Source organism: Oncorhynchus mykiss, chromosome 18 (genome assembly GCF_057628025.1).
Source record: "Oncorhynchus mykiss isolate SJ-2025 chromosome 18, ASM5762802v1, whole genome shotgun sequence".
NCBI classification, from domain to species: domain Eukaryota; kingdom Metazoa; phylum Chordata; class Actinopteri; order Salmoniformes; family Salmonidae; genus Oncorhynchus; species Oncorhynchus mykiss.
The window spans coordinates 52,636,115-52,652,308 of record NC_143039.1 but is presented as its reverse complement, the minus strand read 5'-3'; the positions used below and the strand labels follow the sequence as shown (position 1 = coordinate 52,652,308).

Sequence of the window (16,194 nt, the reverse complement as noted above, 5' to 3'; positions counted from 1 at the left end):
ACTGTCACCCAGGCCTGGGTTCAAATAATATTTGTCTTCTTACAAATAATTTTAGCGCTTGAGCCTTCGTGGAGTGGCAAATCGACCGGTTTGACACTTTTGGGACTATTCCATTGGCTCCAATGTGTCAGGAAAGTTAGAAAAGTATTTGAAAGAAAACAAATACTATTTGAACCCATGTCTGCAGCCACCTCACCTGTCCTCTTGTCGCAAGTAACCTAAAGCCTGGTGGACATGCCTGCCATGGTTCCACTTCAATGACATCTAGATATAAATACTTGCTCTGGATGGTAACATCCCCTAACAATCACTCAGTGAAAGGATCCACCATCGTATTCCATCCTGACAGCTTGTCTGGCCTCGCTAATGAGAGAAATACGGTCTAACGTTTCTCTCAAGTTGTCTTGGCATGGTTTAGAATTTTCCAGTTGTCATTTTTTGGGGGACAGAGGTCACTTTGGACTCAGTTGTTAAGTCTTGTCAACTCTGTCCTATTCTTAACCATATTCTAACCTCTAGTATTTATAGTAATGGCATGAACTTGTTACCTTATTTTCAAGAAGAATAAAATTAATGTAAAACAAAACCCTTCAAAATAAAATATTTTTAAAAAATTAAGAAAATGTAATTAAATCTGTTACAAACACATCTAGAAAAGCAGGTGAGATGATTCCTTCACAGTATATTACAATATAGGTAAAAAATGTCACATCTATTTGACCAATTACTTTCTAACTCTATCGTTTAACGATGACCGGCCTAGGAGTTGTAACGGAGTTGTATCTAAGCAGACCATTTCCAACCACACAGCAACATTATGGAAACCAATAAGCCGTTTCACCTTTCGAGACATCCACCCCCCCCCCCCCACCCCCCCATCATGACGACATTTTTTGGTGGTTAATTGGATTTCCAGTTGTACAGACAATTCAGTCAGTGCTCTGGTCAAAATAAGTTCAATATATAGGGACTAGGATGCCATGTGTGACACACCCACACATATTTTTCTGGTCACAAAAAAAGACATCTGAAAAGTCCTTAAAGTCCGTACAATAGGTATACGACCTGACCATGACGTAGAAAAATGATAGAATGACATCATTGCAACCAGTTTTTCTCCCTGGGGTAGTAGTAACCTATAGTTGCCTATTTGACTGCCCAAGGTGCCCATGTCCCCATCCATGATAGAGGATCCCCCCACTCTCTGTGATGTGGTTGGCCCACCTGCTTGCTCCTCTCCTCGGCTGCCTTCTTGTCGGTATCGGCCTGTTCTGCCGCGTCCAGAGCGTTCTCCTTATCCAGCTTCAACATAAGCATCTTCTTCTTGACTGCCTCCATTTTTATGAAGGTCTTTTGGGCTTTTTGACCGAGAAAAGGAGGGAAAAGAAGGATAAAGGGTGCAGGACAGTCCTGTCAAGTCAGTGGAATAGGAGAGACAGAGAGAGAAGGAGGGAGGGAGAAAGAGCAGAAGAGAGACCAAACTCTGGGATAGAAAGAGAACATATATATCCCAAAGAGTAGATGACCACACCCACAAACATGCCCCTCCCATTCTAGCCTACTGGCTCCACCCAACTCAATCCTTTAAAGGTCAGTTCTTTAAATGTATCTACTGAGCCTTCCTCTCTATAATAAAGCAAAGTAGGATGAGCTTACCTTGATGTTGCGTTGTTCCCCCTAATGGTTAAGGTCATGTTTGGGGAACGCATGCTGATTCTAGATCTGTGCATACGGACAACTTCTACCGGCAGATAGAAAGCCTGTTCGCATCCATTTCCTTCTGTCTTCCTGTGTCAGCTGTCATATTCTTTGACATAATTGACATATATTGTATGTTTCCTGCTGTGGGGGCTTTTAGTAATAAAAACAAAGGTGGTGGGAGAGAGAGAGAAGGACAATGAGCGGGGCATAGAGGATTAGGCAGATGCTGTCATAAAACAAAAGAGACAGTTCTATTTCTGTCCTCCACACACACACAGGGTTCAAATTACAGAGGGGTCTAAGGAGTGCAGGGTAGTGGGCACTACCATAATAAATCAGGAATCCCCCATACCATAGCTCTGGGCACCACTTAAATGTTGAAAATATTAGCTTCAGGGTTTGAAATGACAACCTTGGCAACTAAACAACAGTAGTAATTTTCCTTATTATTCATCCAAACTACAAAATTACATATTGGGTTCCTGACCCTATAAGGAGTCTATCGACAAGGTAAGACAACAATCTATCCTTTAGTTTTTACTAGCCGCTTTACTAGTCTCCAAACACTAACTTTTGTGCATTTTTGTCCAAATACCAATACAGGTCAATGTCCCTGATTTAAGCATGTTTTGCATTTCATGTCCAAATCATCTTAAAAAGTAACTTTGAGGTAGACAATTAATTTGAGACACTTTGCGATCATTTTGACATGAAATGCTAAACATGCAAACAAGGAGAAAGCACATCATCTCAACAGCTTACGCCAAAGAATCATGACATAGTAAATATTAAGAGGTCATAAACTTATACTACTTCATAACTCTTTTACGACAGCAACACCTGCTAATGTGCCTGACACCACTACTGCAGACTCCAATTCTCTTAAACATCAACTTGACAGACAAAGATACAGAGTGACGGAAAGAGAGACGCCTAGCAATTTTACATTAGGTTAGTTAAGGTTAGCTAATGTTAGGTTAAAGGGGTTAGAGCAAGGTACAAAAGTCAACAAGATCCAATTCAATCAGATCCGCTTTAGCCAATATCCGCATAGCTGATGTTTTGACGGTGCCGGAACTGCGAGCTGTCAAATCCACAAGCAGCTCCCAGCATTATACCTAAAGCAGACATTGCCATTGGCTGCACGGATTCGCGTTAAAATAAATCCCATGCAGCCTTGTTTACAAGTTCGAACACTGGAATGTGAGATGTAACCTACATTAGGCTGATAGAAATATTTTGTTTCATGATTTTCAATTGGAACCTTGTTATTTCAATATAGCCTACACTTTCTCGTTCTGAACTTCTAATGTGAGTGGAACGGGTGTGGCTTCGTGACAATGATCAAGAGCAGCTGCTCATCGATTTGACAGCTCCAATGAAGTTACACCTCTGACACCCCGCCAGAACATAAGCTTTGCGAGTGTCGGCTATCGCCAGTTAGCGCTTGGTCTGATTGAATCTAGGCCTTAGTTCTGGAGGTCAGATCCAAGGTTTTATGTACTCTTCTAATAGTTACCACAGTTGTTAAATGTGAGAACAATTTAAGCCTGTTTGGTTCTACTGTGACCTACCTAAAACGTTAAGAATACCATAATCAGGCAATTATTTAAGCGCGAGAGAAAAATAAAGAGAGAGAGACATGGAGAAAGGGAAAGAGAGGGAGATATCTTGAAGAAGGAGCCACAGTACAGCTTCCCGGTAACCTCACTCCCCCTGCTTCTTTCCCAGACCACCAGAGCTTGTCGGGCTTACAGTGCCATGGCATCCCCAATGTTGGTAAATTCCAATGATGAATGGGGTTCAGGCGGGCCATAGAGAGGCGCCCACTATGCCAACTATGTCCCCCAATGGGGATATTTATACATGTTACTTGGCTGACATTGTCCCCAGCATTAGGGAAGGAGGGATAGAGAGAAACAAAAAGAGATGGAGAAGGGAGTGAGATATACTGTATATAGCTAGAGAGAAAGAGAGAGGTAGTGGACAAGAGTAAGAGGGTTAGAGAAGGGAGAGAATACAAGTCACGTGGTCGACAGTGTCCAGGTTTAGACTGTGGATGGAAGGAAGGAAGGGGGAGGGAGAAAGAGAAATGAAGAGATGGCTAAGAGTGAGATAGAAGAGATGGCTAAGAGAGTGAGATAGAACCTGTCCGTAAACAACTCCTCATGGAAATGAGACAATTGGACAGGTGGGTATGGACTAAGGGCTATTTCTGGATGGAGCCATAGAGTGAGAGAGAAAAAGAGAGGTAGTGGAAAAGAGAGTAAGAGAGATGGACACATACGGGCGGTGGAATTCATTAAAAAAAATGGCATAGAGAGAGGAAGTTAAAAAGGGTAAAGGGAAAAGAGAGATGGTGAAGAAGGTGAGAGAGTTAAGTGTGTTGGGGGGTTTGATAGATTTCACCTGTTTGGGTAGAGGCATCAAGTCACCGTGAGGGGTTTAGGGGGAGGTATTTGGGGAAGCGGTGTCAGCCTACATTAGATAGATATAGAGTGTGAGACAGTGGGATACATGAGCTAAGGCCCTCCAAAAGACAGCTGCGTTTTACCACCGAATTGGATTGACGTACTACGGGGATCGTCATAGTCTGATATGAGCTTTGGTAGCCACAGCTAATTCAGTGATTGTCTGTACAATGTGCCAGTTTATAGCAGAGCTAGATTCGATTACCAGAATGCAGTGGTAATGCTTCAGGTAAGAGCAACTGTTGGTAACACTTCATTTGGACCTTTTTTATCACAAGGTCTACATAACACCGTCATAATAATGACATACAGATGTCATAAATAGTCATGACCGCTTATGACAACTGTTACAACTGTTAATTCCAATTAGGATAGGCATTATGCCAACACACTTACCATAATAACGGTTTGTGTCAGGACCATGATAAATTGTGGAAATAAGTCTTCCTTACTACACCACCTGTTGTTTTGACAGAGGGCTCAAGTGAGGTGGACCACAACTATCTGTAGTAAGAGCACAAATCAAGAAGACCCTTTTTACACCAGCACAGAACTTGTCAAAACGAGTGGATATATGCCATTAATACATAAATATGACAATATAACTTTGATAACAATGTCGTGTCTTTGGCTATGCCGGATTAAGTGATATGACATGCTATTCTATAAAATAATTTCTCTGTAATTAATATTACCTGATTGAGCTAATCATGTAAATGTAATTAACTAGAGTCGGGGCACCACAAAATAATATTTATAGAGCTGTTATCTTCCGAATAAACTCTTAAAGACCTAGTAATATTTTACATCAATAGCAGTCAATATTAATCGTCATCTTAATTCAGTGAAATCTGAAAGTCTGAAAGTTGTAAATTCTTGGTTATCTGCACGAACCCTGGCTAACAATTTGAATCAGCAATACAAAATTGGGTTTAATCATTTATTTACTAAATACCTAACTAATCACACAGAATTACACATACACATAATGAAATCATAACTTGATTACGAATTACGTCATAAAGGAAAACGTCCCTAGCGGGCGGAACAGATATGACAGCTTGTTACACAAAAGAAAAGGGCTGGGTTTGAGTGAAGGAGCGGGAAGACTGAGGAACAAAGGCCAAAGCTGTGCTATCGTAAAGACAGTATCTTATGCATTCTAAATTACCGCCCATTTGGAAAAGGAAAATGCAATAAATATTTACTCTGGGCTGAGCTGCGCTTCGGTAGGTTGGTGGTAGATGGAAGGCCGTGTTCTCCAACCGAGTCCTTTGAAGAATGTCTCTGGTTGTCAATTGGATACGTTGTAGTAACGTTGTTGTGTGGTAGATGGGATACGCTGTGTCCGTTCCTTCCTAACCTGCGTTTGCAGCTGCAGTTGCTAACTCAACGGCTAGGAAGTATCACTTCTGTAGTGAATAAGAGTTCAAAGTTCATACCATTCGCAACCAAAGCTCACGCTGATGTTGGCTTCATTCTGTAGTTATTATCTGAACCATTCTGACATAGGACCGTCGTCCTCACGTCCTCGGAACAGAAGGTTATATTGTCGTCAAGGGCTTATATAGGAAGGGAGAGGAGGGCGTGTTTGAAAAGTTTTATAGCCCATGTCCCTTCACAGGGGCGGGCCACTGATTGAGCAGAGCCCTATCTTATGAAAACCCAAATCTCACATTTTAGAAGCTAAAATCACATTTCATCCCATCACGAATAATTTCATATTCAAACATTTAAATTGAACAACAATTCCATGTGAATCCGATAACTCTGATGTGTAGACTTTCCACTGTAGAGTTTGTCATCTTATCATTGATGAGAATGTCTCAGATGACAACCGAACTGACATCATATTCATTAAGTACCACCGCATATGTTCCATTGGTCGGATTACCAGAATATAGTTCATTTCCCCCCACCTTCTGATGTTCCCAGAATCTCTATGTTAACCAAGGGTTTGCAAATGTAACATCAGTAGGGTAGAGAGATGAAAAAGGGGGAAAGAGGTATTTATGACTGTCATAAACCTATCCCCAGGCCAACGTCATGACAACAACTTGAAAGGCAACATTTGGATTTGACATTCATATCTTTAGTATGGGCTTCTATAAATATACATTGAATATAGTACAATCAAATAAAGACAGAAACAAAATCATTGCCCATGTCATTTTTTAGCCAGATTGATACACACTATGCAAGCCAGGAAAATATGGTTCATGAGTCAAATTAAGATGACAAGAAATTACAAGAATAAAGAAAGTCTCAATTAAAGCATTTTAGTTTCAAAATAATTTAAAGGCAAATATAACGGTTGCTCGGCTGTCCGTTGTTCAAAAACAGTCCCCAATGTCATATGTCATTAATAGAGAAGACTCCGTTTTACAATTCGATGTTGGCAAAAAAGTTGTTGATTTCCCCTATCTCTCAATGCATCTCTAAATGGATTACATGGCGTATTGTCTTAGTTCCATCTTCCAATGTCTGTATTTTTGACTGCTTCTTTCATATAGTCTACCAAGTCCACTAGAGTTAAACTTGGAAACTACATTGCTTATGCTAAAGTGATCCATATAGGGATTAGGTTATTTTGTCCATTTAGGTAAAACTTTATTTTATGCTCCCTTATGCCAGGTATTTACTTAGTAACTACATGGTGATAGCATAATTCTTTCTGGTAATTACTTGAAATTAATTATGAACAATTGTCCCTTTCTGGTATTTGTGACGAAGAATCCCCAAGTAATATACACAGAGTGCACAAATCATTAGGAACACCTCCCTAATATTGAGTTGCACCCCTTTTGCCCTCAGAACAGCCTCAATTGAACTCTGCAAGGTGTCGAAAGCGTTCCACAGGGATGCTGGCCCATGTTGACTCCACTGCTTACGATAGTTGTGTCAAGTTGGCTGGATGTCCTTTGGGTGGTGGAACATTCTTGATACGCTCGGGAAACTGTTGAGTGTGAAAAACCCAGCAGCGTTGCAGTTCTTGACACACTCGAATCAGTGCGCCTGGCAACTCCTACCATGCACGTTCAAAGGCACTTAAATATTTTGTCTTGCCCATTCCGTCTGTGAATGACACAGATACACAATCCATTTCTCAAGGCTTAAAAATCATTCTTTAACCCATCTCCTCCCCTACATCTAAACTGATTGAAGTGCATTTAACAGAAAACATCAATAAGGGATCATAGCTTTCACCTGGATTCACCTGTCCCTAATGTTTTTTACACTCAGTGTATACACTACCGTTCAAACGTTTGGGGTCACTTAGAAATGTCCTTGTTTTTGAAAGAAAAGCACATGTTTTGTCCATTAAAATAACATCAAATTGTTCTGAAATATAGTGTAGACATTGTTAATGTTGTAAATGACTATTGTAGCTGGAAACGGATGATTTTTAATGGAATATCTAGGCGTACAGAGGCCCATTATCAGCAACCATCACTCCTGTGTTCCAATGGCACGTTGTGTTAATCTAATCCAAGTTTATCAGTTTGAGAAACAGATGCCTCACAAGTCCTCAACTGGCAGCTTCATTAAATAGTACACGCAAAACACCAGTCTCAACATCAACAGTGAAGAGGCGTCTCCGGGATGCTAGCCTTCTAGGCAAAGTTCCTCTGTCCAATGTCTGTGTTCTTTTGCCCATCTTAATATTTTATTTTTATTGGCCAGTCTGAGATATGGCTTTTTCTTTGTAACTCTGCCTAGAAGGCCAGCATCCCAGAGTCGCCTCTTCACTGTTGATGTTGACACTGGTGTTTTGGGGGTACTATTTAATGAATCTGCCAGTTGAGGACTTGTGAGGCATCTGTTTCACAAACTAGGCACTAGTACTTGTCCTCTTGCTGAGTTGTGCACCGGGGCCTCCCACTCCTCTTTCTATTCTGGTTAGGGCCAGTTTGCACTGTTCTGTGAAGGGAGTAGTACACAGCGTTGTACGAGATCTTCAGTTTCTTAGCAATTTCTCGCATAGAATAGCCTTCATTTCTCAGAACAAGAATAGACTGACGAGTTTCAGAAGAAAGTTATTTGTTTCTGGCCATTTTGAGCCTGTAATTGAACCCACAAATGCTGATGCTCCAGAAACTCAACTAGTCTAAAGAAGGACCGTTTTATTGCTTCTTTAATCAGAACAACAGTTTTCAGCTGTGCTAACATAATTGATCAATTAGCCTTTAAAAATGATAAACTTGGATTAGCTAACACGACGTGCCATTGGAACACAGGTGTGATGGTTGCTGATAATGGGCCCCTGTACGCCTATGTAGATATTCCATTAAAAATCAGCCATTTCCAGCTACAATAGTCATTTACAACATTAACAATGTCTACACTGTATTTCTGATCAATTTGATGTTATTTTAAATCGACAAAAAAAGGGTTTTCTTTCAAAAACAAGGACATTTCTAAGTGACCCCAAACTTTTGTACGGTAGTGTATGTGCCACGAAGCGAGTTACATTACTTTGAGCATTTCAAGTATATGTATGTGATCCCTGCAGGAAATGAACCACAAACCAGTGGGTAAGTAAGTAAGTCATTTTGTAATAATAATTGTCATTATGCTGTTGCCATGTGGTTTCTAAGTAAAAACATGGTAATCAGGGGAGAGAAATACAGTGCTACCTCATTCTTATACAGTCATTCTAATGTTTGGCCTGTGTCATGAGAGGTCTTAACTTACCTGCTTAAATAAGGAAGGAAGAATAAATAAACAAATTATTAGCATCATAAACAGCGTTGAGAATTAGATAATCCTAATTATGGAAATGTAAAGGACTCAAATGTGTGTGTGTGTGTGAGCATGTATGACCGTGTGTGTCTGTGGTGTGTCTGTGGTGTGTGTTTGTGCATATCCATGTGTCTCAGCACAAACCTGCTATATATACACACATCCACATCCAACATCCTAATGCAAAGAAGCAGCTACCCAAACATTATTAAAGCAGTGTCCCATTCACTTAGACAAAACCCCATCAGCTTTGGTTATCCATTCACTGCTTTTATATTTGCTGTCCATTTCCTGCATATTCTTCTTTGGAAAATCATCATTGCATAACTCCCTTCCTGTTATTCATGCCACTTTAATAGGTGGCATGAATAAGTCCAGCATCGATTCCCAAAGGGAGCCGTATAAATCCAAATAATCCCAATCGAGAAACATAAAAGAATAGCGTAGTCACATATTGCCACTGGTCGTGTACTGTAAAGCAAAAGCCACGAAACAAATATATATATATATATATATATTTGAAAATGAATATGATACTTCCTTTTAAGTGTAAAAAGAGGAAGACTATTTCAAGTTCAGTTCTGTTGTCCTCGTCGGCCTATTTTTGAGAGTAGGGGAGCAGTGTGACACGTCAGGCTCTCGTGGTAGTTCTGCTTTGGCTTCACTCTCCTCTGGAATGTCCTGAAGATCTGAGTAAAGAGACCATTTGCAAATAGACAATTTATATCAAAGCAAACACCATGGTCTTTATTATGATGCCAGAGATGGTGGTTAATGACAGGTTCTTTCTAATAGTGACAAACAGGTTATTTTCATGCACACTTGGAGGGTACTGTAGTCTTTTTCTCCGGTGGGCTAGAAATCATTGGTGTAGTGCATTCCTTTACTTTGATCTCTCTCTCTCTCTCTCTCTCTCTTTCAACAGGGAGTAGAATGATGGCGCTCAGCACTAGCCCTGGAAAGACATCTCCACCCACACACAAACACTGAGAGAAGCAGAGGGATGTGAGTTGTTCGCATGCACACCCAGAGAGAGAACATGAGGTGAGAAGGGCAGCGGTGTTGTGTGTGTTCCAGAAAGAGACAATTTGTGCCTCATCACAAAATTGATGTGTTATATAAAACTGTGTGTGGGCTTGCATTAGCATTATGGCGAGGAAAGAGGTAAGCCTATCTCTGCTAAAGTACATTTCAATATATTTATACCACAGGGGAATATCCCCTGTTGGGAATTGTGTATTTCTTTATATTTCGTATTTTGCTGCTTTTTGTTGTTTGAAGTAATCACGAAAAAACAGGCCTTATTTTAGGGCATTTTTAACCTGCCAGCTCCTATTAGTTAGCACCGTGGCACCAACTTGCCTTCCGAACGTTCTATTCCCAGTCTATTTATTGTTCTACGTCACAATGCCTGCTTGGCTATTGTTGGCCCACGTTGCTGGTAGTTAAAATGTAAACAACAAAAAATAACTCATGGAACTCTGAAGTTGTCCCATTGTTTCCTATTGGGAAATATAGGTATGTCTGTGTATTTTGCCAAATATCTCGCAATGTATACATTTAGGTTTTTGCAAATTGGACACCATTTTAATCATGAGAATCTCCTCTTTCTAATTACATAAGGTTGGGTAGCGTACTCTGCTGTCATCGATCGCCAGACCAGAAATAGTCAAAAGTTGCAATTTTTTCCCTACTTCCTCATTATGCAGACATAAGCACACTTGGCACCATCGAGGTGCGGATGTTTATAAGTTGTTATTTTTCAGTTTCATCCTAAGAACAAATTGCAGTGGTAAAATAAAAAGGCATACATTTTTTGGTGCCAAGCTCTGCGAACGTTCAATTCCATTCATTTGCTATGGGCTCGCGCTAGTGTTCCAGCTTAGCCAACGTTCTTTTGCTATTTTTTTAGCCTTGGGTGAATTTTGACTTGTTCTATTATCCAGCCTACAACAAGTGCAGCTCAAAACCACTGCTACAGTTGCTGGCGATCATGGCAATGCAGTGGCTAGCCCACAGAGTTTGGCTAGCCTAGTCTCTGTCAACAGTGAAGCCAGCAGAGCCCCCGTCCCAGTACCGCCACAAGCCTCCTTGCCGCCACCCAGCTAAGCAGCAGCTGCTAACAATGCTAAATCACACGAGCCAGAGCCACTTACATCCAGAGGAGCAACCCCAGATGACCTTGGGGTTGAGAAGTTAGGTAAGTTTCCAGTAAGATTGTAATCAGGGAAGAAGCTGTCTTTTGGTAAGAATTCAGTACAAACTGTTGCAGCCTTTTGTTTCCCCTGATGAAATTTCGGTCCAGCGCGTCATCAGATTCAACCTTTACCATTAAAGGGTTCTGTGATTGGAAGCATGCTTTAGAGAGAGATAAAGGACAGAACAAACATGCCACCTCGATAGAACACTTAACGTGAGGCTATGGAGGGAGAGAAATGCGTGAAGAGACAGGGCAGGAAATATCAACACTGGTTAACACGGATCTGCTTGCACGTCATCGATATTACCTGGGCTCTATTGTTGACATTATTGCATTTCTAGCAGTTAATCAAATCACTCTGAGAAGAGATCACGATGCATTAAAAAGCATGACAGAGGAAGGCAGTGGGTGGTTCTTGTCATTGTTTGAGTATACCCTCCAAAAAGACCAAGAGTTGGCCAAGATAGCACCAACCCTCCCAAGTGGTTTCAGTGGTCTAAGGCACTGCATCGCAGTTGCTAGCTGTGCCACTACAGGTCCTGGTTTGAGTCCAGGCTCTGTCGCAGCCGGCCTTGACCGGGAGACCCATGGGGCGGCCCACAATTGGCCGGGTTAGGGCAGGGTTTGGCGGCAGGGATGTCCTTGTCCCATCGCGCTCTAGCGACTCCTGTGATGGGCCGGACGCAGGCACGCTCACACGGTCGCCAGGTGTTTCCTCCAGGTTAAGTGGGCATTGTGTCAAGAAGCAGTGCGACTTGGTTGGGTCGTGTTTCGGAGGACTCATGGCTCTCTACCTTCGCCTCTCGCGAGTCCGTATAGGAGTTGCAGCGATGAGACAGGACTGTAACTACCCATTGGAAACCACAAAATTGGGGAGAAGAAGGGGTAAAAGTTTTTTTTTTAAATAAGGTAGCACCAACCATTCTCCATAACGCAACCTACACGAGCCACGGCGCCCAGAACGACTTAATAAAACAAATGAGCAACTTAGTAACAGAGCATATTGTCAGGGAACTGGACAGAACGAGGGGCACAACGGGCTATGAAAACTTTTCAATCGTACTTTGGTTTGTAGGTGGAAACTATGAAATAAAAGAGCCTTCTGACCATAGCCACTGCAGATGCAGGTGATGCCAACACTCTCACAGAAACTGTTACCTCAGAACTGACCAAGGCTGGACTGAGATCTGACAAAATCCTCCGTCAAGTCTACAACAGAGCCTCTGTGATGTCGGGGAAGCAAGGGGGAGCGCAGAAACTTCTACAGAAGAAATTGGGTTGAGACATACCGTATGTTCATTGCTTTAACCACCATTTTCATCTGGTGGTGGTCCATGCCATGTCCTCTGAGGAGGACATCAGAGATTTTTTAAAACATTTGTAACCTTTACAAATACTTAAAGCCCACTGTTGGAGTTCATTACAAGGGGGAAACACAAACGCCTGCTGAACCAGCCACTGTACAAGTTATCCTTAAGTCCTCCAAGGATATATCCCAATAGCTGACACAGGTTGAAAACTAACAAGCTTTTCCCGCAGATGTGAAAGTCAAGGAAGTGGGGTTGCTGCGCACCATATCGAGCCCAGCTTCAGGTTTATCGCTCTCATGGCAACCAAGATTCTGTTACTTTTTGACACACCAAACAAAATGCTCCAGTCAGAATAGATGGATCTCGTAACAGCTGTCCAACTGGTGAACAATTCATCAGTGTGTTGACGGTCGGGATGGAGGCGGGATAACTAAGGGCTTTATTAATACACTAATAGTAACGTCTTATTCTCTTAAGTAATTTAAATAAGTACCGCCTTGTAACCAACATCGCAGAAGGCGTGTTCGGAGAGGGGCGTGGTTTACATAGCTAGGTAGCTAGTCTACTGTGGCCGGTTGCACCAGGTCGTAAGTGGGTTGTAACTACCCCTGACGTAAAATGTGCTCTTCGCCGGACCTAAAATTATACCTATTGCACCACCTGGGCGTAAGCCCTTTGTGAGCTATGCCTTGGGATAGATTCTTCGCCTAGTAGCTAGCAGGTGAACCACACAAAAGTGTGTCAACTCACAAACATTATCCTTGTTAACACTATTCTATTCAAAAACTACAATAACGGAGCATGGCGTGTCTTTGTCTATCGGTTTCACCACCAGTGGGCCTTTAGACGAGAACGAATTATAATATATTGGAACAACACTCTGGACATGTATACAGACGGGGAGTGTATTGTGAGGTTCCACTATGGCAGTTCTGATCAGTTTGAAATAATCAATGAGCTCTCACCGGCGCTGTCCCCGGCATTGCAAACTCTAATTGCACTTCGGTTCTATGCCAAAGGTGCATTTCAAAACAGTGGAGGACATGATAAATGTCAGCAGATCCACAGTCTACGGGATACCGGGCATCATTGTTCCACTGCATACGTGGAGAGATAAGAATGGCACCAGAGAGGACCTGCACCTTGTGACTGCCACAGTGGTTTTGCAGAATAGCTGCGTGGAGAAGAGGCTGCCCCATCCCATGACTGAGCCAGGGCACAGGAAAACCATAGGGAACCTGCTGATCCAGACGACGTCAAAGGTCGACTGGTCCGGAATCAAATCATCGATCAAATGTAGCCAATAGGTCTAGGTTAAATGAGAGATGTAAAAACTTCTATAAGCAGCATAACCAATCAATAAATATATACGTTGTAACGATTAAAAAGCATATCTTCCTTTCCTTCCTTCAGTCTTGAAAGTATTTACAAATGCAAAGACTACACTTAAAATTATTGTAAGACAAATAGGCCTATTCAATGTACAATTTCTTATGATTGGCTACAGTGTAGTGCGTTGCTCCCGCTCGAGCTACAATGAACTGCTGCTGTTGTTGCTCAAGGAACCTAATTTTCCCCACTCAGTTTCTAAGTCTCCATCTCTACTCTCTCCTTCTCCATGAGCATCAGCTACATCTCATTTAGCTGCTCTTGTGTTGGTACTGACACACCCTGCTCTCCCACATCATTTAAAAAAATACAGTTTACTATAGAATACTACAATACTTACTATAGAATTCTGTAATAAACTATAGTATACTGTAAAATACTATACTACACATCGATCAGAATTGTGTAGTATACTGTAGAATACTACAGTAAATGCTACAGTATTAACCACAAAAAAAACACCTAGATACTTGTTTCTTTTTTAATGGGGCAGGGAATGGGCAGGGTATATGCACATTAAATATTGTAGTATTTACTATAATATATATATATATATATATATATATATATATATATATATATATATATATATATAGTGGCAGACCAGGGGGTTTGGTCAAGACTTTTACATAGATCAGACGCGGACAGAGTATGATTAGCTCGGTTTCAAGGGTGTTTATGAAATAATAAATCGAAAAGAACAGGTCTCCCCCATGAGACCCTCTCCGGGATACCTTCTCCTGGGCTCCGGGTCCTCCTGTATCCTGTCGGGCTCCCAATCAGCCCCAATTAGTCCAGTCCGGAGAGCCCGTCGAGACCTGGCACGTCCAGCAGATGGAGCCACCGTCTCGTGATGTATACTCCATCTTTTACCAGGCCTCGACGAGTCTCCCCCTGCTGGCTGACCTGCTGTACGCCACAAAAATAAAATAAAATATATATATATATATTTTAGAGGTCGACTAATTATGATTTTCCAACGCGATTATTGGAGGACCCAAAAAAAAAGCTGATACCGATTAATCGTCCGATTCATTTAAAAAAATATATATTTGTAAAAATGACAATTATAACAATACCGAATGAACACTTATTTTAACTTAATATAATACATCAATAAAATAAATTTAGCCTCAAATAAATAATGCAAAAACAAAGTGTTGGAGAAGAAAGTAAAAGTGCAATATGTGCCATGTAAGAAAACTAACGTTTAAGTTCCATGCTCACCACAAGCTGGTGGTTCCTTTTAACTTGAGTCTTCAATATTCCCAGATAAGAAGTTTTAGGTTGTAGTTATTATAGGAATTATAGAACTATTTCTCTCTATACCATTTGTATTTCATTAACCTTTAACTATTGGATGTTCTTATAGGCACTTTAGTATTGCCAGTGTAACAGTATAGCTTCCGTCCCTCTCCTCGCTCCTACCTGGGCTCGAACCAGCAACACAATGACAACAGCCAACCTCGAAGCAGCGTTACCCATGCAGAGCAAGGGGAACAACCACTCCAAGTCTCAGAGCGAGTGACGTTTGAAACGCTATTAGCGCGCACCCCGCTAACTAATCTCGGAAGTTGATAGGCTTGAAGTCATAAACAGCAGCTGGCAAACGCAGGAAAGTGCTGTTTGAATGAATGCTTACGAGCCTGCTGCTGCCTATCACCTCTCAGTCAGACTGCTCTATCAAATCATAGACTTAGTTATAACATGATAACACACAGAAATACGAGCCTTAGGTCATTAATACGGCCGTATCATCTCGAAAACAAGATGTTTATTCTTTCAGTGAAATACGGAACCGTTCCGTATTTTATCTAACGGGTGGCATCCATAAGTCTAAATATTGCTGTTACATTGCACAACCTTCAATGTTATGTCATAATTACGTAAAATTCTGGCAAATTAGGCGGCCCAAACTGTTGCATATACACTGACTCTGCGTGCAATGAACGCAAGAGAAGTGACACAATTTCACCTGGTTAATATTGCCTGCTAACCTGGATTTATTTTAGCTAAATATGCAGGTTTAAAAATATATACTTCTGTGTATTGATTTTAAGAAAGGCATTGATGTTTATGGTTAGGTACACATTGGAGCAACGATACGCACCGCATCGATTATATGCAACGCAGGACACGCTAGATTAACTAGTAATATCATCAACCATGTATAGTTAACTTGTGATTATGATTGATTGATTGATTGTTTTTTATAAGATAAGTTTAATGCTAGCTAGCAACTTACCTTGGCTTATTACTGCATTCGCGTAACAGGCAGTCTCCTCTTGGAGTGCAATGTAATCAGGTGGTTAGAGTGTTGGACTAGTTAACTGTAAGGTTGCAAGATTGAATCCCCCGAGCTGACAAGGTAAAAATGTGT

General features: G+C 41.3%; 2 protein-coding genes and 1 long non-coding RNA gene across 19 annotated transcripts in view; 1 reads left to right on the top strand and 2 right to left on the bottom strand.

The window, feature by feature from the left end:
- Positions 1 to 1,535, bottom strand: part of LOC110496358 (tropomyosin alpha-4 chain) — a 34,926-nt gene extending 33,391 nt beyond the window's left edge. For 5 of the 6 annotated variants that reach the window (XM_021572211.3, XM_021572209.3, XM_021572210.3 and 2 more), the window contains exon 1: positions 1,225 to 1,487. In XM_021572211.3, the coding sequence (XP_021427886.1) occupies positions 1,225 to 1,338 (114 nt within the window). In that variant the 5' untranslated portion in view covers positions 1,339 to 1,487. Of the gene's footprint in view, positions 1 to 1,224 lie in introns of all 6 variants that reach the window. The other variant, XM_021572208.3, reaches the window with a different exon arrangement.
- Positions 1,536 to 2,010: 475 nt separating this feature from the next.
- Positions 2,011 to 16,194, top strand: part of LOC110496357 (uncharacterized) — a 37,085-nt gene continuing 22,901 nt past the window's right edge. The window contains exons 1-2 of one of the 3 annotated variants that reach the window (XR_016488534.1): positions 2,011 to 2,211; positions 9,841 to 9,920. This is a non-coding gene — a long non-coding RNA (uncharacterized LOC110496357). Of the gene's footprint in view, positions 2,212 to 4,278; positions 4,402 to 9,840; positions 9,960 to 16,194 lie in introns of those variants that run through there. The other 2 variants (XR_002469547.3, XR_016488533.1) reach the window with 2 other exon arrangements.
- LOC110496356 (rho guanine nucleotide exchange factor 2) overlaps positions 5,099 to 16,194 on the bottom strand; it is a 106,108-nt gene continuing 95,012 nt past the window's right edge. For 9 of the 10 annotated variants that reach the window (XM_090208763.1, XM_090208764.1, XM_036952906.2 and 6 more), the window contains one exon: positions 5,099 to 9,604. In XM_090208763.1, the coding sequence (XP_090064889.1) occupies positions 9,480 to 9,604 (125 nt within the window). In that variant the 3' untranslated portion in view covers positions 5,099 to 9,479. The remainder of the gene's footprint in view (positions 9,605 to 16,194) is intronic. The other variant, XR_016488528.1, reaches the window with a different exon arrangement.